General features: G+C 39.3%; 1 protein-coding gene across 3 annotated transcripts in view; it reads left to right on the forward strand.

Moving 5' to 3' along the window:
- The first annotated feature begins 559 nt into the window (after positions 1 to 559).
- Positions 560 to 13322, forward strand: part of fam169ab (family with sequence similarity 169 member Ab) — a 52083-nt gene continuing 39320 nt past the window's right edge. The window contains exon 1 of one of the 3 annotated variants that reach the window (XM_052019325.1): positions 560 to 672. Coding sequence is in view for 1 of the 3 variants with exons in the window: in XM_052019324.1 (XP_051875284.1) it covers positions 853 to 931 (79 nt within the window). In the remaining 2 variants the exon portion in view is untranslated. Of the gene's footprint in view, positions 673 to 819; positions 932 to 11922; positions 11938 to 13322 lie in introns of those variants that run through there. The other 2 variants (XM_052019324.1, XM_052019327.1) reach the window with 2 other exon arrangements.

Consider the following 13322-nt stretch of genomic DNA (forward strand, 5'->3'; position numbering starts at 1 on the left):
ATCCCATGTCACACAAGAATGGTAAACAAGCTACAGTAATAAGGGGAAACATTCTCATGCAAATTGGAAATTGGCTAAACCAGAAAAATCTAGGAGTTTTTGTCATTTTTCTTATGAACTGGGCTCACTGCTCTGGCCGTTGGTATCTATAGTTTATATAAATAATTCTAATACACATAATATTCTGATGAAAATATGTACTTTAATTATTAGCTTTTTTCATATTTTGACAATCCCAGATTTATGTTTCTACCCTATTGTGATGTAGATTGACAAATAAAAGGAGGGGAAAATGTTCTTGCAAAAAACTTTTTAGGGGAAGAAATGACTACAGTAATAAAAATATTAAATATGAAATCACTGTTTTAGCCATAGCAACGAGGCAATGCAGCTTCTTATATCTCTGGTAAAGGCAAGGAGATTTGTTTCGGCGTGAAGTATATTCATGATAACTGCAAATTCACTTATTAATCTGCAGAAGCATTTTTTAAAACATAGACAGTGCCCCTTTAATTTAAATTGAAGGGCGTCGCATTGCGTGCGTCAGTTCTCTCAGCAGCAGCAGCAGCGAGAGCGCGGTCTGGGAGCTGGAGTCACACCGAGATCTCATCGCATTGCATCGCAAGGTTGTGAGTCCCGGACACGGTGGACAATTCGTGCACCTGATCTTCGGTATGCTTTCATTTCCTATTTGCAAAATTTCGTGTTTCGATTGTAGTTGCACGTTGAAATTGGAAGGCCCTGGTGTGGGTATTAGGGAGGGGGTAAATGATTGGATTTAAGGATTGATCCGTAAATCGGCATCGGAGCATGCGCTGAGAACAACAGAGGGGCTAACAAAACCAATCAGACATGGTCGCCGTTCCAGCACTGGGAAGCTGTGTGGGGCTGCACGTCCAAGCTGCAGTGTTTGCAAGGCACTGGACAACAGGTGAACTGAGCATAATTGTGTAATGTTAGAGGAAGGGATTCTTCTTTCATTATAAAGCTATGAAATAACTGGATAGCGTTTTGAGGAATCATTGCGATAATTTTTGCTGGAAAATAAAATCTTCTTGATTTTAATCCTCCTGCAAGTAGAGTTGCCCACTTGTCCATTGTAGATCGGAAAGTGGGTCAGTATCTGATTAGATTGTGAAGTGGATGTTCTGCAGGTCGCTGGAATACGTGAGATGGCAGTAACAGTGCAGTACTTGATAGGAAAACTAACAAAGTGAACCACGCCAGAGTAGGTGGTGTGCAGTGCAAAAAAAAACTGGAGGTGAGAGTGGACTTTGAAGTTCAGAGAATTGTGAAGCATGTGGATGACAGTGTGAGAACAGTATTAGAGCAAAATTGTGAGATGGTTGTTTTATTGTGAGTAAGGTATTCTGTATACAATTACTGTGCTTTTCAAACTGGTCTTGGTGATATTGACCATGACAAATGGCTAAGGAACCCAGATTTTATGAAACTGGTATTGTGTATGGAAAGGAATCAATTGTTTTCTAGTATCTGTTTTTTTCTTAAAAAGAAAATAGTGCCTGGTGTGAGGTTAGTGAAAAGCTAGAACTCCTATCCCCTGTGGAAGTGGTAGAATTAATGACTTTTGTTGGTTGAGGATGTCAAGCGAAATGGAGCAAAGGAGGATGAATTTAGTCAAGTTATTTAATATTTAAGATCCAACTGAGGGAGGAAGTTCTAGGGAAAAATGGCCACTGCTGTTCCAAATATTCCTTTCATTAATGAAACAGATGAAAAAATTCTTTATAAAATTGGACATCTTTCTCACAGTTAAAGACCAGAAAGTGTTAAGGACCAAAATTCAACTCTCTAGTGTTGGTACCAAACAATGCTATAGATTGCAAAATAAATCCCCATTCGCTTTTCTCCAAAGCTATGCCTGAGCTCCTGCCTCAATCTTTTTGCTCTCCTATTGCACACTCCCATAGACTAATTTCCTTTTCCTCTAGCCATCCTCTAAGTTACTAACTGTGATTGCTGATTTCATGTTGTGAATCTGTGCTCATTGGGCAAGGAATTTGGATTGCCCAGACATGCTTTGTGGACAGAAGAAAATATTTTAATCATGTCATCTGGAGCTGAACTTGAATTTGGTTGCAGAGTATGAAGGGTGATAATCAAAAAGAAAAACAACGAAACATTCTGAATAGTATTTGAGTCATAAAATGTGTGTAACAAGTTTGGAAAGAGTGGATGAACCCATGTAGAGGTTGCTTGTCCTTCAGAACGTTGGCAGCATTAAACCATTCACAATGTTATACCAATTGATTTCTAAAACACTCTTTCAATGGGGTGTTCCTCCTGTCGTTTCTGAGGTTGTGGTAATCTGTTTGCCATAACTAGTCAACAATATAATCACAATCTGAAGCGTACAAACTCTAACTGGGCCATCCTTGTCATTGTCTACTTAAAGAGAGACTAAATTTTCCAGCTCATTTCACAGCTTCAGTCATTGGGATATTTGGGAGGTGTAGCAGCATGAGATGCATGGATGGATCCAACAGATGAATACAATTCCAAATAAACACAATATTGACAAACTATGACAAGCTATGCGGAATCAGACATTGCTGTGGTGTCAAGCGCTGTAATGATCTGTCAGATTACTGGTATGAGATCCAAGTGGTTGTTTTTTTAATGGGCAGCAGTTCTTGCATTCCAAAGAATAACGTACAGAAAGTGAAAGGTACTGTGGCAAGAACATGAATTCATACACTCATGATGTTGCTGGAAAACTGCAAGGCATATGAACTATATTGCAGAATTGGATTGCATGAACATTAATGCTGAAAATGTAGACCTCTTGTCAATCCATATCTGGAGCTGGCTCTGGTTATTAAGGTGTGTGGAACGGGCAATGAACACTGGCTTAGTTGAAGACACCAATATCACATAAAACAGTGGATATTTAAAAATAAATCTTGTAGTATTGCTATAAAATGAACATCATTGCCCCAGGAAAAGGATTCCTGGCAAATTTAGGTTGGCTCTTGTATATCTTATATGAATAAGATCTTTCCATCTATTCCAGTGTTGATTACTAACTTGAGGAATCTTTACATGTTCAAGGATCTGCTGAATGTTGTGATGAAGGCTCTGGGGTTCTCTGAGGCAGGACGCATGGTGATCCATATTTATCTTTGTTTTGTGACTGTGTGCACACATTGACTAAAAAATGAATGCCCCTTGAATTGACTGCATTTCCTGGAGCATTCAACTTTTAAATTTGGGAGAAGCCAAACCAAATGCTTCCCAACACAAGACTGAAAGTCCAGTTGCTTGTTTGCATGTGAACATGAGAATAAGAATCAGTGTAATTATCCTAGTGCAAGTTGTTGTTGGATAGTAATACTTTATACGTGTTGTAAAGCCGAATCTAATTGCTTTTGACAGGTGTGTCATTGCCTGCAGCAATTATTTGACACCAGAGTGATGCTTAATTTCACAAAGCTTGTGGCATGCCAAGAAGTTTTTTTTGCCATAAATTGTCATTTATTTTTGTTGGGGTGTGTTCATGTTTCCCATGTCACAGAAGTGACCATACTTCCAAAGTACACACTTCATTGCCTGTGTGCAAGGAGCTGTATAACTTCAAGTCTTTCTTTTATAAAGCTGATAATGGTCAAGCTGTTTGATCTAATTTTATTGTGTGTAAAAATAGTCTTAATGTTTTATATTGAGATATGTTAACTGGTCACCTAAGGTTGGGTATTGAATGCCTAGTTATGGCTTTTCAACCTGAGGGGCCAAAAAAAATTATTTGGATGAACTTGGGAGAGCTTTACAATAGTTTTGTCGATCATACCTGGTTATAAGTAAATCTTCTGCATGGTGCTAAAAGAGGGCTGTTATTTAGAGGTGAGGATTTCATTTGTGGAACAACAGTATGTGAGGCTCATTACCTTGTTAGTTCTCATTCTGAATAGCTGGCCAAGTCCAGATGGCGTGGAAAAACAGGAGAAATTGACTTAAATTCTTTGTGAAATTTTGCCATTAATATGTTGCTGTTAGAACCATGCTGTTTTCAAAACTTGATCCCTAATATAATCAGCCTTGGGATGAATTAATATAATATTTGAATGGAATTGTTAATGTTTTGGTGATTGTTACTGAAGTTGACTATTGGGATATTGCAGGCTTCTAAACTGAATAGAACTGTAACCTGTTAAATTGGTTCAACAATTCAGCAAATGTATGCCTTAAATATTCTTGAATGGGAGAAGAACAACTTGGGTGATGTCAAGTTTGTCTTTGTATTTAGAAGACTGAGAGACCTTTCAGAGTGCGGTTAGATGCTAACCTTGCCCTCTAAGGAACAGCAGTGGATGTTGCAACTGCTGGAGAGGCTTGGCATGTTCCAAAACTTAAACTTTGCCATGTAAAGTTCTATGTTTCTTGTTTAGTCGTGATTTTGGTGTTTTTTCTGAGTGATAAACAGGATAAAGCTACTTCAGCAATACCTTCCAAACATATGAAAGAAATGTATATAGATTTTAAAATGTTACAGAGTTTGTGGGTAGGATGTTTGGAACTGGATATATTAATTGAAATTATTTCAGTGAAAACTTGCGGGGGAAAAAAATCTTCGTATAACTTGAAGTAAGATTCTTCTAATTGGTACCTTCTGCAGTGGAGATAGATAGCTTTCACTAGTTGTAAGGTGCCGTTGAAGTGGACATGTGCTGCATTATCCAATAGAAGCATACTAATACTTATCACTTAACACATGCTTAGGAGGAGTTGTGCTGTAATAAATTGTATTGTAACATATGGATTGTGGCTAGATTACAAAGAGGGGAACCATCCAACATGTAACTTCATAACCTATCTTTCTACAATGTTTGCTGTTGCATAACTTAAGATCAAGCGTCTTATTATATTTAAATGTTTTATTTCATTTTCATTCATGTTGATAGCATATCTATAATGAATTAGGAATAAGCTTTCTCATCTGTTTTTAAAAGGCATTCAAAAATATTGGGGTGTGATGAAGGAGCTAAGCAATATGATGGACAAACAAGTGCTTTCAATTTCACAATGTTCAGCATTGATTAAAAGTATGATTCAGATGCGGCAGCTTAAGGAAAAGAAAACTAGATGCTGTAAATAGAAACTAAAAGTGCTGGAAGTTAACAGCTGGTCAAGCAGTAACTGCAGAGAGAGAGAGAGAACAGAGTTATCATTATGGTTAGATGATGAAGTTCTGATGAAATGTCAAACATGCATGATAACTCTTTATTCCTCTGGATGCTCCCTGACGTTGATTTTTTTTTTAACCCCAGCTCTTTCAGTTCTTATTACAAAGTTGTGGGGTTGCTCATTACAGAGTAGTTTTATTTTTGCTTCTAGGCAGGAGAGGTCAACATTTCAGTCGTTAATTCCAACCACTGAGAATGTCTTCTCCTACAAGTTGTGCTTTTAAAACCCAGATTTGTGCTCGATAGTCATTTCCTTTTGCCTTTAGCTTTTCTCCCACTGTTCTTAATCTTGCTGCTATTCTGTGTTTCAACTAACTGTATTTGTGCCTGAGTTACTCAATTTTAAAACAAATCATTTAACTTTAAGCTAAATTTTTGCTTCTACACCTACAATTCTGAGAAATATTCAAAGGTTATATCAGAAAATTACAGAAGCAGCTAGAAATACTCAGGAGCTTGGGCAGCATTTGTAGAGAGAGAACAACTGAGTTAACTTTTCATCTTGATGACCTTTCATCAGAGAAGTTTCTAATATTGTTACATTTTTGCTGTATTAATCTTGTACAGGATTGTGATCCAGTATTTATACTGCAACTATTCTTCATTCAGAGAGCCTATTAAATTTTCAGCACAGTATAACCTCCAATCAAGGTTTGTGTTGTGCTGCTGTTGCAGTTACTTTTCTTGGGATTTTTATCTTTTTTCTGTTTCAGTGTCAGTTGTCTCTTTGCCTTTGTGTATTGTTGTCCATTTCTACAGCTGGTAAACTGCCCGGAGTTTACCATTATATCCAAAGCTATGGAAGTGTTAAGGTTATGTTTGTGTAATTAGGCAAAAATAACTTTCAGTGTATATTTTAAAATTTAAGCAATGAAACATGTAGGGACTAATTAACGAGTGCAGGTAGCAATGAGAATAAGTTACTGGTCTAGCATCCAGAGACCTAGACTATTGATTTGGTGACATTAGTTAAAATCTCATCATGGTAGGTGGAGAGTCATTGTCATAGATTGCTCCAGCGTGGAAACAGACCTTTTGGCCCACTGTGTCCATGCCAACTGTCAAGTATCTAATCTAATTTTCCAGCATTCGGTCTGTTTTTTTCTATGCCTTGCCATTTCATGTCATCTTTTAAAAATCTGTATGTTGTGAGGGTACCTGTCTCCACCACCCCCTAGGGCAGTGTGTTCCAGATTTTGACCACCTTTTGGGTGGGAGTGGGTGGGGGGAATTCTCTCAAATTCTTTGCCTTAAACCTTTTGGTGTCTGGTAATAAATACCTCGGCTGAGCGAAAAGGCTTCTTACTGCCTACCCATCCCTCTCAAATTTTGTATCCCTCAGTCAGGTCTCCCCCCAGTCTTCTCTGTTCCAAGGAAAACAAACCCAACCAGTCCAATCACTCCTTGCATCTGAAACACCTCATCCCAGACAACATCCTGGTGAATTTCCTGTGCACCTTCTCCAGTGCCATCATGTCCTTCATGTAGTGTGGTGACCAGAACTGCACACCATACTCCAGCTGTTGCCTAACTAATGATTTTGTGTAGTTGACAATCTCCCTACTCTTATTGCCTGCCCTGGCTAATGAAGTCAAGTATCCTGAATGCTTTCATAACCACCTTGTGTGTTATTGCCCTCAAGGATCCTTGGACGTGTATGCCAAGGTCGTTCTGTTCCTCAATATTTCCGAGGGCCTCATCATTCATTATGTTAATCCTACAGTTATCAGCACTTGTAAAATATAACATTTTCAGGAGTAAATTTTATCTGCCAATTCTCTATCCATCATTCCAAAGGATCAGTATCCCTTTGTATCCAAAAACAACCCCCTACTCACAAAGCCACTAATCATCCTGTAAATTTGCTGGTCATACCTCCAACATTCACACTCGTATCATTACTGTATGTAACAAACAGCAGAGCTCTCAGCACTGAACCCTGCAGTACACCACTGGTCACAGGCTTTCGATAATAACCCTCAATCATTGCCCTCTGCTTTCTATCACAAAGCCAATTTTTGGATCCAAATTGCCCTGGATTCTGGTCTATTACCTTTTTGGACTAGTCTCTTGTGTGAGACCATTGTCAAAGGTCTTACTGAAGTCCATTTAGACCACATCAACTACACTGCCCTCATCAACACACTTGTTACTTTCTCAAAATTCAATCAAGTTAGTCAAAAACTATCCTTAAAGCCAAGCTGGTCATCCCTGATCAGTCCCTGCATCTCCAAATTCAAACTAAACCTGCACCTCATTTTTCCAATACTTTTAGACACCAACCTGCTTATCCCTACCATCCTCCTTGCATAAAGTGTCGCACTTGCTCTCCTCCACTCATTGTGTATCTCCTGAGTGACCAGAGATGATTTGAAAATTTCTGTCAGATCCCCAACAACCTCTTCCCTTGCCTCCCAGAGCAGCCTGGGATACATCTCATCAGGCTCTGGGAATATATGCACCTATTAAACCCACTAAGACATTTAATACCTTTTTTGTAGAATTCCACTACCACCCTGCCTGAATCCTCCAATTTCGATGTCCTTCTCCATAGTGATGAGAAGTATTAATACAGGTTGTCACTTCAGTCTCCATTGGACCCTACACTTTCCCTGCTTACCCTCATGCCCTTAATGCTTAAGAATTTTCTTTAATCTTGCCTGCTGGTGCTACCTAATGCCCTCTAGCTTTTGTAGTTCCCCCACCCTCCACTATGTTCATGGTCCTGTAGAGCCTTGCCAACCAGCCTTGAGCTGCCTGTTTTATCCAACCCCTGATGTCACATGACATTCAGGGTTCCTTAAACTTGGCTTTACCCTTCACCATTATTTGAATGTGCCAGACTGGTATCTCTCCATTTCCTTTCTGAATACCTCCTGGTTGTCTCTAGACCTTCCTGTAAGTAGCTGCACCCAAAGCCCTTTTACCAGGTCTTGTCTTATCATGTTAAAATTAGCCTTCCAGTTGAGAACCTTAATTTCCAGTTTATCCTTGTCCTTCCCCACAATAAACTTGAAATGTAATGAGTTATGGTCACTATCTCCAAAATATTTTCCTACTGACTCTCCATTTCACTGGCTACATTCCCAAAGATTAGATCTAGTACTGCTCCATCTCCTGTGTGATTCTCCATGTACTAACTCAAGAAGCCCACCTCAATGTCCTTTAAACATTCTGCCCCCTCAGTCTGAGTTGTTAGATTCCAGCAAGAATGTATGGCCCTTTCCAGTTTGGGTGCAATCCATCAGGCTTGTAAAGGTCCCACCCTCCCCAGAAGCTGTCCAAGTGACCCAGAAATCTAAAGCCCTGTCTTGTGCACTATCTCTTCAGCCATGCAGTTAGCTGACCTCCAATTCCTATATACACGAGCATGTGACACTGCAATTAGTCCAACACTTACAACCTTGGAGGTCCTGCTTTTTAATCTGCTATCTTGCTTCCTAAATTCAAGTTGCAGGACCTTTTCCCTCATTTTATCAGTTGTTAGTGCCATTTAACATTCAAATGATTAAATATATTTGGAACAAAAGGCATAATCAGTAATGATGACCATAAAACTATTGGATTGTTATAAGAATCCATCTGGCAAAGAAATCTTTCTTTTGTGACTTTTGGACACTGCAAAGTGCTTGATTCTTAACTGCCCTCTGAAGAGGCCTGGCAAGCCACTGTCTGGGAAAGAAAATAAGTGAAGGAAAATAAGACTTTATATGCTGGAATTTTAAAACAAAACCAGAAATGTTGAACGAATTCAGCCACTCAAGCTGCATCTGTGGAAAGAGAAACCAGTCAACATTTCAGATCGGGGACATTTCCTCGGATGGCAAATAAAGGTTGGTTTGCTCACTGTCATTTATATTCTGTGATTGGAATAAATTAAATGTTTTAACAAATTTATAAATGACAGTTGTCTTTCCACCCATCCTCCCCAGGCACAGAAGTAGTTAGTTGCTTTTACCTTTTTTGACATTCTGCTTGGTTAAAACTTGCGTTGTAATCATTTGTGTGTTGCAATTACAACAGTCCTCCAGCAATTTCTTTCGGGCTGAGATATTTCCCTGGTGTATATCGCAGCAGTACATGTTATGAAACTTTTAGAATTTGGAATTAATTGAGAATGTGCAGTCCCTCTCCAGTTTTAAATTCAGCTTCTCTTTGCCTTGGAATATTAACAGAATTATTGCTAAAAGACACAGCAGTTGCCTTCAAGGTTAACTCCTTCGACTTATTTTGATTCTCCAGTAAACAGTGTTTTTCAGCATATTGAACAAAATGCAATGGCTGAGGTGAATGATCTGACAATACTTTTATTAAAGTTTGTTGTGATATCTACAAGGTTATCACTTGACTGTAACAGTAAAAAAAAATCTGTGTGCTGGGAGAGATGGTTGATTACCATACATGGATTCAGACTTGGTCACTCTGCTTCATTGATGTTGATAGTGGTAAGTTGGTGTTTATGAATCTAATGGTTATTTTAAACTTTCTCAAGTTACTTTTGCCCCACTATGATAAACATCAATGGGACCAGCTAGCCACTACAGTAAATCACTTTGGTCTCTATTGGTTTCTTTCCTTTTCTAACAGCACTGAGCAAATTGTAAACATCTGTCTGCCAAACAAGGACAACTCCAGCTGTAACAATGTAGTTGGATTTAGGAAGCCACCAGAAACAGTGTTACCAGTTGAGGGAAGCAGATGATTGACAGGATGAATGGACCATTTGACCCCTTGGGCCTGTTCTGCCATTTAATACAATCATGGCTGATTTTTTATATCAGTGTCACTTTCCTGCGGGCACGGTAGTGTAGCGGTTAGCATAAATCTATTACAGCGCCAGCGACCCAGGTTCAATTCCAGCCGCTGTCTGTAAGGAGTTTGTACGTTCTCCGCGTATCTGTGTGGATTTCCTCCGGGTGTTCCGGTTTCCTCCCACATTTCCAAAGACGTACGGGTTAGGAAGTTGCGGGCATGCTATGTTGGCGCCAGAAGCGTGGTGACACTTGCGGGCTGCCCCCAGAACACTCTGCAAAAGATGCATTTCGCTGTGTGCTTCGATGTACATGTGACTAATAAAGATATCTTATCCCTTGATTTCCTTAATATCTTAAAAATATAGAAGGTTATGTGTGTGTGGAGGGTGGTGGGGGCAGTGCAAAGAAATATTATTGGAATATTTACCACACTTGATCTGGACTGATTTGTGGACTTTGGTATTAGCCAGGGCTTATTCTGCTTTATTACCAGAGCTGTTAGAAAGCTAAATGCAGCAGATATTGGAAATGTGAAATAATAAAGACAGAAAATGCTGGAGCTAAGAAGTTATTGACTTGAAAAGTTAACTCTGTTTCTCTCTGCAGCACTAGCTGTTTCATGATGATGCACATCTGGGTGGTAGTGTGGGTTGTGAGGAGAATGCTGAGAGGCTTGCAGTGGATATAAACAAACAAGCTAAGTGAATAGATAAGGACATGGTAGGTGGAAACGTGAGGCACTTTGGTAGAAAAAGGAGAAAAGTAGAGTTTTTTGAATGAGATTGAAAGGTGTTTTCAGTGAGCCTAGAGCAAGAATTACTAAATGTTAATGTCCAGGTGCAGCAGAAAATAGGAAAGCAAATGGTGTGTTGGCCTTTGCTGCAAGAGGATTTGAGTACAAAACTAAAGACACCATACTGAAATTATGTAGGTCCTTGGTGACACCACATGTGGAATAATGTGTGTGGGTCTTGTCTCCCAGCCTACCAAAGAATGCCCTTGTGATGGAGGAAGTGCAACAGAGATTCCTGGGATAGGACTATATGTTCCTGAGTTTAGAAGAATGAAAAGTGAACTTGTTGAAACATGCTAAATTATTCAGGGATTTGACAGGATAGATGGGAGGATAATGTTTCCCCAGGCTGGAGTCTCTGGAACTAAAGATCACAGTCACAAAATTCACCCAGTCGGGACAGAAATAAGAAGAAATTTTCATGCAGAGGGCAATCGATCTTTGGAATTCTGTATTTGAGGGCTATGGAGGCCTGCTCAATCTGTATATTAAAGACAAAGGTTGCTAAACTTCTGTATATTAAGGGAAGAAGGGATATGGAGCTAGTGCTGGAATATGGATTTGAGATAGAAGATTAGCCATGATCTTGTTGAATGGTGGAGCAAGTGAAAGGGGCTGAATGGCTTTCTTCTATTTGTGTTATCAAGTGAAAAGTTGAGCCACATGGAGGTATGAAAGATGACCAAAAGTTTGGTCAAAGAAAGCAGATCAAAATAGTGTCATGTAGGAGGGGAAAAAAGTTTTGGGAGGGAGTTTTCTGTGCTTTGTAGGAGTAGCTACCAGTGGCAATGCTTTAAGTCTGGAGCTCCAAGAAGCTGGAATGAATGAAATATCAGAGGTTATAAATCTGGAAGAGTTTAGAGATTGGGGTGAGGTCATGGAGGGATCTGAAGACCTGGATGAGAATTTTAAAACCAAGTTCCTTTAACTGGGAGTCGGAGAAGGTCAGTAAGCATAGTGCAAACAACGCTTGGTATAACTTGGGACACAAGCAGCAGTGTATTGGATGACCTCGTTTAAAATAGAATAGGCAAGTCTGGACGTAGCAAAGATTTGGGAGAGATTACACAATGCTATTGTACTGAGGGCTCTATCTGTTCTTGTACACGAAATGCAGCAGATTAGCACGCAGATAAAATTGGATAAGGACAGAAGTAGGGAAGCGTTGCTACAACTGTGCAGAGTGTTGGTAAGACCACATCTGGAGCATTGTGTACAGTTTTGGTCTCCATATTTAAGGAGGGATATACTCTCATTAGAAAGAGTTCTAAGAATGTTTAGTAGGTTATGCCTGAGATGAGGGAGCTGATGTGTGAAGAAAGGTTGAGCAGCTTATGCCAATCTTCCATTTGGAGTTCAGGAGAATGAGAGGTGATCATGGATTTATTGGATTCTTGTGGGGGTGGGGGGGAAATGGGTGGGGTGGGGTTTGACCAGGTAGATGCTGAGAAGTTGTTTCCCTTCATGGGGAATCTAGAAACTGGAGGTGGGTCATTATGAGAGGTCACCCATTTAAGTTGGAGATGAGGGGGGAAATTTCTGGTGAGAGTTGTGAATCTATCCCAGAAAGCTGTGGAAGTCAAGTCATTTAATGCTGAGGAGGGGGGAGGTGGTGTGTTACAAAGAACAAGTGGGAATATGTTGAGGCCAAGATCAGATTAGATATGATAATGGCAGTGCATGTTCAGTGGGCCATATGGCCTACTCCTGTTCTTTTTGCTCCCAGCATTCTCTTCGTGTTTTTTTTAGGTAGAGAGCTGTACAGAACATTGGATCTTGGATTTGTTTCTAGTGCTAACAGGTTATATTTAGATCCAGAATGCATTGTAGCTAGGGGCCTGGGTGAAGAAGGTTGGAAGAATCTACAACCAATTAACTGTAAATCATTTATCCCTTTGAACAATACAGTATAAACAAACTAGATATCATACCCTACCAGTTGATACGTATTCCTGAAATTGTTCCCTTTTTCTAGGATTCTTTGGGTCAATTCTGCAAACCTTTTGAAGGGAGCACATTGAATGTTTCAATGTCATGGGTCCCCTTTGTTTGATTAAGTTATTCAACTACTCTTTGTCTAGTGCTGATTTCCTTTCATTGTTTGCCAATGGTCTAGGCTGCTTTTATTAAAGCACTTTTTTTTTGCTTTCTTTTTTTCTGCATCAAATTTCCTGCCTTAAATCTGGTATTTAGCCACGTGTAGGATTTATTTCAATTGAAGTAGATATATTACTGGATGGCAATTTTGAAGTTTTCTAATGATGAAAAGTGAGGTTTTTCTTCCTGAAACTTGGTGCATTAATGGATTAGTTTAAGTATTCCTGTCACAATGGAGCATGAATTTCCTGGGTATAGATTGATGAACTGAATATGCTTTTAATGTGCTTGTGGTTAAGTTTTATGTAATTTTTGTAATCACCTCCACAAAGTAAAATGAAACTGGTAAATTTTACATTGTTATTCTCGAGTAATTTAAATTTTCTTTGGTATTCATATAACACCTCAAACATCTGGAACTTTTTAGGAATTTTGTGGAATTCATTAAACCTGAATTCCGTTGGATCTCTTGTTTAT

This window comes from Pristis pectinata, chromosome 7 (genome assembly GCF_009764475.1).
Source record: "Pristis pectinata isolate sPriPec2 chromosome 7, sPriPec2.1.pri, whole genome shotgun sequence".
NCBI classification, from domain to species: domain Eukaryota; kingdom Metazoa; phylum Chordata; class Chondrichthyes; order Rhinopristiformes; family Pristidae; genus Pristis; species Pristis pectinata.